This window comes from Podarcis erhardii, assembly GCF_964252035.2.
Source record: "Podarcis erhardii genome assembly, chromosome: 1".
NCBI classification, from domain to species: Eukaryota; Metazoa; Chordata; class Lepidosauria; order Squamata; family Lacertidae; genus Podarcis; species Podarcis erhardii.
The window spans coordinates 50953075-50966495 of NC_138497.1; the positions used below are offsets into that span (position 1 = coordinate 50953075).

A 13421-nucleotide genomic window follows, 5' to 3' on the forward strand; every position below is an offset into this window, starting at 1 on the left:
CCTGAGCCGGGGTGCCTCAGACACAGATCTCATTTTTCTCTCACACCTGCCGTCCCAAAGCCCCCAGCTTGTCTGTCTCCAAGGCACAAGCACACAACAGAGGAGTTGTGCGAACCCTGCCCCCCTTCAGTGGGGCCTCAGGTTTACAATGGCTTTGCAGATTAAATTCCTTGACACAATCTTCAGCACCGTGCCTCCTCTCAGATTTATGTATTCAGACTTATAGCCCGCATTGTGAAGACTGTGGACCAATGAAGTTATTCCTGGCAAAAATTCTCATTTATCCTTGCAATCAGCTTCTGAGGTAGGCCACTATTAGTTTCTTTTTTCTTTTCTCTTTTTAAATCCTTTATTAATTTTGCAAAAAACAATCAACAAAAACAAGCCAAGATCAATACAAATTACAAAAAGAAAAGAAAAGAAAAGAAAATTCATACATCAAAGATTCCATTATGACTTCCAATCACCCCATCGTGTTTCCTGGGTTACATTATCAACTGCACACTTTCCATTGTCTCTCATAAACTGTCTCAAATTGTCTGGGTTTTCTAAAATTTCCTACTGTCATGCAGGGGTCAATCAAAACCTGCCAGAGAATTTAGATGTTTACAATGCTCTTTTAGGTATACTCTGTAAATGTCCCATTCTCTAATAAACCTTTGTTCTGTATCATCTCTCATTCTTCCTGTCGTTTTTGCTAATTCTGCGTATTCTAGCATTTTTGCCTGCCAATCCAACTTAGTGGGAACAGATTCTCCTTTCCATCCTTTAGCTATTAAAATTCTTGCTGCATACATGAAAATTCTCCTCAGATTTTTCAGAATATCATTAATAACCAGCAGAGAGGCTTCGGGGGTTTTTGCAAAGGAAATTTTAAAAATCTTTTAAAGCTCATTGTATATTGTTTCCCAGAATCATTTTATTTTTTTACAGTTCCACCAAATGTGGATCATCGTGCCCTCTGCCTCTCCAACAAATGCTTGACCTGATTTTATGTATTTTAGCCAGTTTTAAAAGTGTTAGATACCAACGGTGAAGCATTTTCATGAAATTCTCTTTCAGGTTATAGCACGCAGTGAACTTCAAGTCTTCAAGTCACTTTGCAAACTGAACTGAAACACAGCTGACTCGCTCACTTGGTTAAAGTCAGCCGGTGAGTTCATTGGATTAATACCCAGGTTTCACAGGCCAGCTCTTAATACTCTACTAACTGGCTCTTGATTAAACCAGCAGTGACAATAAAGGTGACATGTGCCTTATTTCCCCCCCTTCTGCATGTTGAGTAAGATACTAGAGCATTGCAGAAAGCGTCTCATGATTCATAGAGCAGCAGGCAAACTTTGTTTTGTCAATTCCCTTAAGACCATACCTAATTCTGCTGAGAACCAAAAGGCAGATCCTCTTGCTATTGACATTGTCTTTATGTCTATTAGACTCTTAAAAAGTGGCTTTCAACTGGGTTCTGGAAAAGCCCTGGTGGTTCCTTGGAGGGTTCTTCATGAGAAGATTAGTAATGACCAAGAAGCCTCCCTGAAGTTCCTCATAGAATCATAGAATTGCCAAGCTGGAAGGGACCCAAGAGTCATCTATTCCAACCCCCTACAATGCAGGAATCTTTTGCCTAACATGGGGCTCGAACCTGAGATTAAGAGTCTATGCTACCTTGACAGTCTTCAGGAGACAAGGCAACACAGAAACATATTCCTGAAGATAAAACAGTTGAAAACCACTGATCTAGTATGACACCCTCCCACACTCAGTTTGCATGCTTTTCATGTTCAAAAGTTTATTTTATTTATTTAAACAAAATTAATATACTGCTTGCTTGACAGAATATCTCTCAAGTGGTTTGAATCTATCAGCACACCAACTGTGACTTGTTTTCAAGCGACTTTACAGATAAATCTGCCCATATCCAATTCAACATAGACTCTGCCCCAACTGCGGTATCTAAGCCAGAGATATGTCAGGCTACCCGTTGCCAAAATTGCTTAGATTACTCGATCATTGGATGTCAACAGGATGCCTGGGGAATCTCGCATATCAGTCTGGAGTCCATAAGGGTTTGGAACTGAGACCAGAGGAGCTGTTCCTTGGAAGATTTCAGACTGAAAGTGGATCAAGAATAAAACCCATTCCCCTTCTCCCAGAATTTGAACATGAGGTTCAGCTCTGAAACAGATCCCTTTATATTAAACCAAAACATGCAGTACAAACCCCCAAAGTAAACATATTGCTTATCGCAAATGCTGCAATTTTAAGAGACAGTTCAGTATTCATTCTTTGTTTTAAGTCAGGGTACTAAAAGCATTCAAGTTTAAATGGGTACCGACAGCAGTACAGTCAAATGTACAGGCTTCCCTGTATTGAACACAAAAGCAGTGATCAGGAAAGACTTGTGTCCCCACGTCTGTGTTTATCATAGGCAACCTGCACCATTCAAATTGCATATGCACCGAGCACAACTGGCAGTGCCAACACTATTTCAGTACAGGCACTTTTTCTACCCAAGTATAAAGCAGGAGCTGATTCTCGCTGTAGGAAATAACCACAGATCTAATTGCTGAAGGAGTGCTCACCTTGCTGCTTTCTGCGTAAGCTCCATGGGGAAGTCAGGGCAAAGCAGCTGCAGGAGGCAGTGGTACTCCTTGGCTGTCAAGAGGTCTGCAGCAGAAAGAGAAGGATATTATTACTAGTTACAGATAGGTAGCCGTGTTGGTCTGCCATAGTTAAAACAAAACAAATTCCTTCCAGTAGCACCTTAAAGACCAACTAAGTCAGTTCTTGGTATGAGCTTTCGTGTGCATGCACACTTCTTCAGATACCGAAGAAGTGTGCATGCACACGAAAGCTCATACCAAGAACTGACTTAGTTGGTCTTTAAGGTGCTACTGGAAGGAATTTGTTTTGATATTATTACTATTTGTGTTCATTCAGTTGATGAGTCATTTCCCACAACCATCACAGAACAACTTGCAAAAATTAAAATAACAATGCAGAATGAAGTGTTAAAAGGCAATGTCATACAGACAAGTTGGTGGGCGAAGCATAATGGAGACTCAACCACTAAGGAGTCAGAAGGAAGCGATTTCCATGCCAACCTGTATTTGTCACAATCAGCACCATTTCTGTTTCGCTGCAGTTCAGTTTCCAACAAATATTTCATTATTTACCTCACTGCCTACTAATTAACTTAAGTTATATAACTTACCATAACATATGTGACTATTTATGTGACTTGCACAACTTGCATTCGTTTCAATGTAAAGGAAATATCAGAACAATCTTTAATAAGTCTTCAATCACGTATCATTTGCATGGGGGGGGGGTGACGATGATGTGAAGGAAAACAATGGTGTTAATTCACTTGGCTGATTTCCATTCCTGACCACAGACAAACACACCAACTGCAGCAATTTCCGCTTTCTTTTCCATTTTTGCTGGAATATGCCAACATTCCTTTATTTTTACATTTTTCTTTATGACATTATTCCAACTAATCAAAGCAGATGACAGTTTCAAATCATTGAATCTTTTGTGAAATGAATTCACCCCTTTGCCCACACAGCTGAAGTATATTCTTTTACCATTTATTTATTTATTTATTTGTTTGTTTGTTTGTTTGTTTGTTTGTTTGTTTAATAAAATTTCCAAATCCTCGACTACCAAAAAAAATTAGTGGGGCTAGTGATGGCATAAAGTGCACAAAGGAATTAGATCACATTTAGAGTTTGTAGGGAATTCCAGCATTTGGGGAGGGGAACATCTGCTTCCTTAACAGTCTAGACTCTTTCTTTCTTTATCCATAGGCTCCAAATGTTCCTTATTTACTAACACCTCTCCTCCTGCCACCACATTGCTTTCTGCCAAAAAGAAGAATCCAAATTCTGCAAAAAAAAATATGCATGTATGCAGTTTTCTGAGTTCAGTAAGAATATGTCACATTGTTTGACTTATTATATTTTAAAAACAAGTTAGTTTTCCTATTACGGGAGCCAGATTTTCTTGCCAACAGAGTATGAACATGGAAAGTGACAATAGGACTTATCTTCAGTGGTATAGGTAGGCATTCCAATAGAAAAGTTGTAACAGAAAGGGCTGTAGTTGAATGGCAGATTATCAGAATTCATCTCCAGATACAGCTAGGAGAGAGAGACCCATCTGAAAATCCAGAGAGCTGCTTCCAGTCAATAAAAACAATATAAAGCTACATTGATAGATGGTCCGACTCAGTAAACCATGTATCACTTAATGCACAAAACTTCCCCCAAAGAACCCAGGGAAGTGCAGTTCACCCTTCACACAGCTACAATTCCCAGTACCCTTACTGAAGGAGAGTTTCTGGGATTCTTTGGGGCTCATGCTTTAAATGTGCTTTACATGCATGATGTACATAAAGTCCCGAGGGCCAAATTATATGTTTCATACAGATATATGTAAAATTAAACCAATGACCAACTTAAAGAGGAAAAGTAATTTCTGGAGAGGCAATCAGGACCAGAAACGATGATGACTAAGCCTGGCCAGCCATTTCCCTGCTTCAGATCTGCCAAGTAGCTTCTCTCCTTTAGACAGTGAGAATAGCTCAGCTGCTACAGCAAGGGACTCTTAATCTCAGGGTTGTGGGTTTGAGCCCCACATTGGGCAAAAAGATTCCTGCATTGCAGGGGGCTGGACTAGATGACCCTCGTGGTCCCTTCCAACTCTACAATTCTTTGAACCCTGTGAGGGTGGGGAGCTGCCCATGATGTGGGGTTGGGAAATGGTGGTCATAGATGGGGTGCACACACAGACGCTGCAAACTTCTACGGACCTGACTGCACACTCTTGAAACATCTTTTCTTATTTAAAAAGGGCTGTGATGGCAACATTACATGCATCTGTGTGTAATGTCTCTTTTGGCCCAGTGAAGAGCCAAAAGCCCAGTGAATTAAAAGTTGCTTAAATTTGTTAAAAATCATTGGCAGGGTAACATTCGCTACCACATGCTAGGAAACCCATCCAAGCAACATCTGGCAGCATTAGGAAAGGCAAACAAGATCTAGGGGCATGTATGAAGAAGTATGGAGCACAAACCCACAGGCATTATTACTTTGGCATCCAGCGAGGCAGCTGGATGGCCTCTTTTGTAATTGTGTGTGCGAATCTGGTCACTATATTAAAGGAAGGCAGAGAGACCAGATCCAAAATACACAAGACAGCCAACCCAATGATTCATCTCTTCGGGAGCTGCTTTGTGAGAGGCTGGCAGAGAATGGCCTCTGTGGCTCAGAAGTGGGGCAGGGGGAGAGACGAAAGAGGTGAAGCTCAGGGAGATTTATGGGATCTAAGGAGAATGGAAACATACTGATGTCAAAAAGCTGCTCATGATTGCATGTTCCCTGTCCAAAAGCCTGTGGACTGAAGTTAAGGAGAGGACTGGCTGAACAACAGTAATTTTGCTGTATTTCTATATGCAGAAGAATGCAAAGTATGGAAGAAAAGCCAGTAGTAGAACGAGGGCCAGGCTGGAAGCAGGCTGGCAGGCAGGATCCAAAGTGAACTCAGCGGGAGGACAGGGCTGGAAGAAACTTGGGTCACTCAGTTAGCCCTCTATTGCTCGTCCATTTTCTCACTCCAGTGTTCCATTAATGCAATTGGGATCCAAAGCAGTCCAGTCATGTGCACAGAATGTTTACGTGGAGCTAGCTAGCTTTCCCTTCTGTCTGCAGTACCTGGTGCCTCATTCAACAATGCTCTAGCACATGGCGGTCCAAATTTTCATACTAAGTGGGCCACAAGTCCTTTGACACAGAATCTGTGGTTCGCACATTGCCTTGTCACGTAGGGGGTGGGGAGGAGCCAGGCCAAAATTTGACACACATACACACCGCCAGTCCTTGCACTGCCTTGCCAAAGACAGCTAAGCAAGGCATTGGGCTCTGGGAAGAAGGCATGAGGCTCTGGGAGGGTCCTAGAGCCCTCCCACCTCCTTCCCAAAGGAGGTGGGAGGACTCCAGGACCCTGTCTGAACCCTCACGTCTCCTTCCCAAAGCCCGCCACCTTGCTTTCACAACTTTGGGAGGATGGTGTGAGGGCTGTGGATGGAGGGGGGGGGGAGAGCATCAAATGTTGCTGAGAGACCACCCTGCTCTATAGGAACTCTAGACATGTAAGAGCATCTTTTCAGCAGAGGGGCAATGGGAGTGAAGTAGGCTGGGAGGTCCTGGAAAACTGATGGGTGCAATGCTATTGGGGTCCTCACCTATATTTCCAGTCAATATTTCACCTATATTTCCAGAAATCATGGGATTTCTGTTTCACAATGTACTCACAATTTCCCCCATTGTTGTTGAGACTTGACATACTTACAGCACAGCCATATACAGTGGTACCTCGGGTTACATACACTTCAGGTTACAGATGCTTCAGGTTACAGATTCCGCTAACCCAGAAATAGTGCTTCAGGTTAAGAACTTTGCTTCAGGATGAGAACAGAAATCGTGCTCCGGCGGCACGGCGGCAGCAGGAGGCCCCATTAGCTAAAGTGGTGCTTCAGGTTAAGAACAGTTTCAGGTTAAGAATGGACCTCCAGAACGAATTACCGTATTTTTCACCCTATAGGACGCACTTTTCCCAAAAAAATAAAGGGGAAATGTGTGTGTGTCCTATGGGGTGAATGCAGGCTTCAGGAAGCTATCCCCCCAGCCCGGCAAGCTCCGGGAGTGATGGCGAGGTTGTGCAACCTCACCTTTGCTCCCGGATCCCCAGCCCCGAGGCTAAAAATGAAACCAGGACAGCGAGCGGGATCCAATGTATTCCTTTATCCCCCCCCAAAAAAATAAGTGCATCCTATGGGCCGGTGCGCCCTATAGGGCGAATAATACGGTAAGTACTTAACCCGAGGTACCACTGTATAGATGGAATTTTGAGTTAGTTCACAACAGCCAGAGTACAAGATCCTTCTCATGGATGTTTGGCAGCATTCTGCTTCCCTTCCATTCAACCTGTATTCACTTATAGCAGTAAATGGAAGGGGACTGAGATTTCTTCTGTTGCAGACCTGGAAGATGGGGCTTTTCCTTCTCCAGCTCTTTTCTCTCTCATGGGGATTGTGTTGCTTGTACTCCAGTTGTCCCTCCAAACTTTCAGTGCTGAATTTTAATGAACAGACATTTCCTGGGTTCCCGAGACTGCTCAAAGCGGCCATGACTGAGGAGCCTGAAAATCTGACACCATCTCAAGGAAGGCGAAGGGGGAAAAAAGTTCTACTGCCCTAACAAAGTTTATAGAAACAGGTGTGGTTCTGCGGCAGAATCTCCCCCCCCCCAGCAGCAGCTGTGTGTGTTTATGTATTATCCTATGCTGAATGCTAATTCCTGGGGACTGGTTCTCAGTAAAATGATATCAAATAACTTTCCTTTAGCTTCATTGCTGTTCCCAGTTTTGAGAGTTTTTTGTTTTGTTTTAATTCTCAGAGGTGTAGAAACTTTTTATCGAGAAAAATGCACACTGGACCTTCTTCTGAGGAGCACAAGACAACAAAATGCTAAATGCTCCTTTCTTTATGGATGTGGGGAAAGATGCACAAAAACACTTGCAAGCTGCAGTCCTGCTCTCTTTCCTTGTAAAGTGGTTTTGTGAACCGCCAAGACCTCTGGGTATAGGGCAGTATATAAATTCAATAAACACACAACAACAACAACAACAACAACAACAACAACAACAACAACAACAACAAAGTAACCAGTAAGAAATTCTAAACTCTGCACTGAGAGACTTTGCTTGGTGGGGCAATGGGTACATCCCTCTTTTCTTCCACCACACAAATAACATCATGTGTGAGCTTGCTTAATTTTGGGGATGGTGGGGGAGGGGAGAGAAATGTGACATGGTGGAAGGGAAGCAAGTACCTCACTTCATCACAGGAGATGAGAAGACAGAAGCTGCTCCATCCCACCACATGAACACTTGCCAGTCCTTTTCATGCCTACAATGGGTCACTGCCTACATATTTCCACACTTTTAATCTGCAGAGAGGAGGGCTAGGAAACTTATTTTTTCACAATCTCAGGCCAGATTCCTTTAAAAGCAATACACGTTTCTGTGGTCCTTGCATAATTATTTATGGAACGTTAATTGTATTGGGAGTATCCACAAAAACACAGAACACAACGTCTTGAGTCCTGTGCCAAACATCCTTGATTTTAAGGCAGCTGAAACTAAACCACTATATATTCCAGTTCCACTGCAAAATGGGATTTTTTTACATCAGGCTAACCCTGGGAAGTTCATGAACACGATCTCTCTTTGCATCTGATCATCCTATCTAAACAGGCCTAGTCGCTCAGCTCATTTCAGGCATTCATTACATGTACCCTGGAGATAGTCAGGTTTTACTGTCATGATTCAGATACGAATGAAGCACACACAGATTTGAGGTATCACACTACATAATATTGCATTGGGAGATGCTACCCTATTATATTTTACAGCAGTTAAAAATACTTGTAAAACTTTTTTTTAATCTTGTGAAAATTATCTAGGATAAAGTCATCACTCACTGTTCAATTATTCTGCAAGGCTAAGAGCATGATACAATTTATGACTGCAAATAAAGTTAGCTATACAGCTGCAGGTGAATTCCACATGGATTTTCATCCTTCGCAGTAATCTGCATCTTTATTAAGAGATATATGATAAAGTCCCAGTTGTTATTGCAAAACAGAAAGATGGCCAGATGTTTTCCTTATATCTTCAGGTCATGTTCAACCTGCTGCCTATCATTTAAAAAGAAGATGGAAGGGGTATAGGCATCTCTACTGATGTAAGTAATAAAGCTTCACTATGTTCAAAGGTAAGTAAACATGATTCTTCACTTTGTCATCTGTGGATAGATTTTTGTCATGCCTAAATTGCACCTAAACTAAGGCAGAAATTCACTTGCATCGAATTGCGAGCATTGCTATGCTTTGTTTCCTTCTCTTAGCCAGAAAGCACCATTTGTTGCCACCATTCCACATTTCTTCTGACCAGTATTTCACAATGACCCGTTGAATAATTCTGGTATTCTGGTCACTTTGTGAACATTAGAAGAGAGCTCCACTGGAGATAATGATGCAGTAACAACCACTGATATATCTGATGAACTCATATATCTTCTTGATATGCTGCAACAAGCTTCAACATTTATGAAACCTATATATTGATAGGCAGTCTTGATGGATGTTTTTAATTCTGCATGTAAGTCATTTGGAGACATTTTGCATGAGGCAAGAACTAAATGAATAAATTAATAATAATAATGACAACAACATAATCATAAGTAGAAAATCTTCCTACTGGATATCCCTACTCATTATCCCACTGGAAATTCCATATCACAGACTGAGAGCTGCAGCCTCATTGGTGTTAGCTTCAAGGGCATAAGATTGTATTTACTCACATTCTTCTCCATAGCCTAGGCAAGTTGGTAACCCAACTCCAAGGAGGTCATCAAGAATTGTTCTTGGCTGAGCATTTGTTTTTTTTCCCCTTCTCCCTCCCTCCTTGGCACCAACTCATTTGCACACCCAACAGTTTGTTGATGTACCATGGAATTTCCTGGTGTGCTATCTCCTCTGTCTGTTGGTGGCTGCAGATTCCAGCCCCAAAGCCACCGAGTTCTTGTTTGTCCCCATGTCCTCACCACTGTCCCTGCAGGGCTCCTGGTAAGGACCCTGCCATACTCAGAACATGGGATAGGACTTACCACTCAGTCATATCATTTTCTCTGCTAATTGCTCATTACACAAGAAGGGATCACCAGTGCCCTTATGAGATGCCTACTATTTGCTGTGATTACTGCTTTCCAGTTAACTATGGTGAAGTCACGGAGGTCCATGTGGGAAAATGTCATTTGCCCATTGGCCTGTCCAGGCTGCCAAGAGCTGCTGTGAATAAACAGAGGTGGCTTGGGTACATCATGACCACAATTCTCCTTCCTGTCTCTTGGGCACCGAGGCTACAATCCAGGCCGCAGTCAAGTCAACAGGACTCACTGTTGTTCTACAGGGAGAGAGGTTGCTGGATGAATTAAGATATTGGCTGCCACAAATTACCAGTTTAAATGTTTAGTCAAAAACACACATTTGTGATACATACAATAGGCATAAAGCAATCTGCTCTGTACCCCAAGCCTCTGATACCACCCATGAACTCCAAAAGGCATGGAGTCAAGTTGAAATTTTGAAGCCTGAGTGCTATCTAGGTTAGTCTTCTTTTTTAGAAAAACATGATTCTTAGTCATTCTGCTGCATGGAGATTGTTTTAAAGCAAAAATCTCATGTTCCTGTCATGAAGAACACATAATCCTAACTAAGGGCAGAGCTTTTGTTTGAACTGCGAGAGTCCACTGGAAACCTGGCAGGCCTAATTTACAGACATGTGCAGGATGCCATAGATTACACTTAATTTCTCACACTGCCTGGTGAAAATCTGAACATCTGCCACAACTTTAGTGTATGTGAGACACAAACTTATTCCTTGGAAGAAACAAATTTCACAAGTGCTTAAAGAACAGCACTTGTGCCAAGTCCACTTCCAGAAACAATTGGAAGTGCTGGTGGTTGCCTTTAAAGTCCTAAATGGCTTGGGGCCTGGGTACCTAAAGGACTGTGTTCTCCAACGTAAGCCTGCTTGTACATGGGGATAACCTTCAGAGGTCTCCTCCTGATAACTCCACCATCTGAAGTGGAGCATGTTGTGACAGGTGAAAGGGCTGTCGCAGTGGTGGGGCACTGCTCTCCCCTGGGAGGGTCGACTAGTGCCTACACAGCTGTCTTTTCAGTACCCAGCAAATAACATTTTGTGTTTCTAGGCCTTTTAACTTTCAATTATACCTGTTCTGTTTTATGCTGATTTTATCTGGTTTTCACATAGTTTTACTTCATTGTATTTCAACCTGCTATGGGTGGGTTGTTGTTTTTTAGAGTGGCATGTACATTTTTTCAAAAAGCACACACAAGAATAATAATGAAGTGAGTTTGCAAGGGCATGCACAGAATATAACTTACATCACCATCTGTACTGCATTTATTTATTATGAAGATTTAAGATCTGCATTAAGACTAAGCAAAAACTCCGGTGTGCTTATGAGTGGGAACTCTTTCTATCCTTCTCCAATGAGAGGTCACATCCAGATCCTGAACCTGAGACCTCCTGCAGCTGAACTTGTGCTGTTCCTCTAGCACTTTTCATGCAACTTACTTCTTCAAGGTACATTTGGTTGGTCTGTAGCTAGCAGATGACAAATGTCCCATAATGTGTCATCTTCCTATCTTCTGCTGTCACTGAGTGATTAGAGAGATGCTGTGAGACCTGTGAGTTCTAGATTTGTCCACTTTCCTCCCTCCACCAAAGCACACATTTAGTTTCTTACATAAATGCAAGAAGTGACTTTGGCTTTAATTTTATCATTCTTCCTGGCCGGGTTTGAATCCACATTGCCTGTTTTCCATACTTTTGCTCTGATTAGTAAACTAGCGAGGTTTGCTCCCAGGAGAATGTAGTTGTGGCTTCCTTCATTGTCTGTCCTCATTCCACCCTTATCCTGTCAGCTTTCTCCCCAGATGGTTATTGCTTCCCCAGGGGGACTTGAACCCCGACCCAGAAAGCCAGTATTTGCTATAACATGAAAACACTGAAATACTCAGTTGGCTAATGAAACTGATTAATCTGCTACAGAAGACTGATTTACCTCCCCAGTGGGATCTCAGCTCTTGAATTATGGCAAACCTTTGTATCTTATCATTCCACAAAACTCTGAGAGCTCATATATATATATATATATATATATATATATATATATATATATATATATCCAAAAACTCTGCAAATCCAAAAAGGGTCCAAAAACTCTGCAAATATATATATCCAAAAACTCTGCAAATATATATATATATATATATATATATATATATATATATATATATATATGCAGAGTTTTTGGATCTGATTGTCAATAGCATCCTTTGGCTTAAGAGATATGATGAACATATTTTTCGTATTCTTTCACTGTTGTTATTGGATACCATTTTGTGGTTTCTTGGCTGCTGCTGGAAACAGGATATTGGATTAGATGAACCAGGACAGCTCTTCTTACGTTCTTAAACTCAAGGAAACTGCAAATCCCACTAAGCGCTGCAAACGTCTGGCTCAGAGAGAAAAGCAGCACCTGTTGAGAACTGGTACTAGCCTTCCATGACAAAAGAGTGAAGTCTAACTGGGTACAGCTAACGTACATGACCTTAAAGCTCATTCAGATACCATGGACAAACTGGGGTGTGAAATGCACTCTGTATGTAAGAGCGAAAGAAGAGCCCCGCTGGAGCAGGTCAAAGGCCTATCTGCAGAAACTGAGGGCAACAGCACTCTCCCCTCTTCTGATTCCTAGCAACTGATAAACTGGGGCATGCTGCCTGTGGCAATGGAAAGAGACCATAGCCATCTTGGCTAGTAACTCTTGCTAAACTTAGGCTCCATGAATTTGTCTCATCCTCTTTCAGTGCCATCCAAGTTGGTGGCCATCCCTATATCCTGTGGGAACGAATGCCATACTTTAGCCATGCACTGTGTGAAGAAGTACAGTGGTACCTCGGGTTACATACGCTTCAGGTTACATATGCTTCAGGTTACAAACTCCACTAACCCACAAATAGTACCTCGAGTTAAGAACTTTGCTTCAGGATGAGTACAAAAATTGTGCTCCGGCGGCGCGGTGGCGGCAGGAGGCCCCATTAGCTAAAGTGGTCTTCAGGTTAAGAACAGTTTCAGGTTAAGAACGGACCTCTGGAACGAATTAAGTACTTAACCAGAGGTACCACTGTACCTCCTTTTGCCTGTCCTGAATAATCCAACATTCAGCTTCATTGGATGACCCCCAATTCCAGTATTATGACACAGAGAGATTAGTTCCCATTTCTGATTGGAGGTAAACTATAGTTAACAGTTGTCTAATCTGGATATCGGGACACGGGTGGCACCTAGGAGTTGCCAATCAGAAGGTTGGCGGTTCGTATCCCCGTGACAGGGTGAGCTCCCATTGCTTGGTCCCTGCTCCTGCCGACCTAGCAGTTTGAAAGCACATCAAAGTGCATGTAGATAAATAGATACTGCTCCGGCAGGGAAGGTAAACGGTGTTTCCATGCGCTGCTCTGGTTCACCAGAAGCGGCTTAGTCATGCTGGCCACATGACCTGGAAGCTGTACGCCGGCTCCCATGGCCAATAAAGCGAGATGAGCGCCACAACCCCAGAGTCGGTCATGACTGGACCTAATGGTCAGGGGTCCCTTTACCTTTACCTTTAATCTGGATATCACTTTAAAATATTGTTACCTTGAAACAGAAAACACTGGAAGGAATTGGATCATGCAAGGTCGGGGGGGAGGGGAAATGAAAAGCAG

General features: G+C 42.4%; 1 protein-coding gene across 4 annotated transcripts in view; it reads right to left on the minus strand.

Moving 5' to 3' along the window:
- The window catches only part of CSTPP1 (centriolar satellite-associated tubulin polyglutamylase complex regulator 1), a 138664-nt gene that overhangs the window by 15600 nt on the left and 109643 nt on the right, over positions 1-13421 (minus strand). For all 4 annotated transcript variants that reach the window (XM_081856130.1, XM_081856131.1, XM_081856133.1 and 1 more), the window contains one exon: positions 2580-2664. In XM_081856130.1, coding sequence (XP_081712256.1) covers positions 2580-2664 — 85 coding nt within the window. The remainder of the gene's footprint in view (positions 1-2579; positions 2665-13421) is intronic.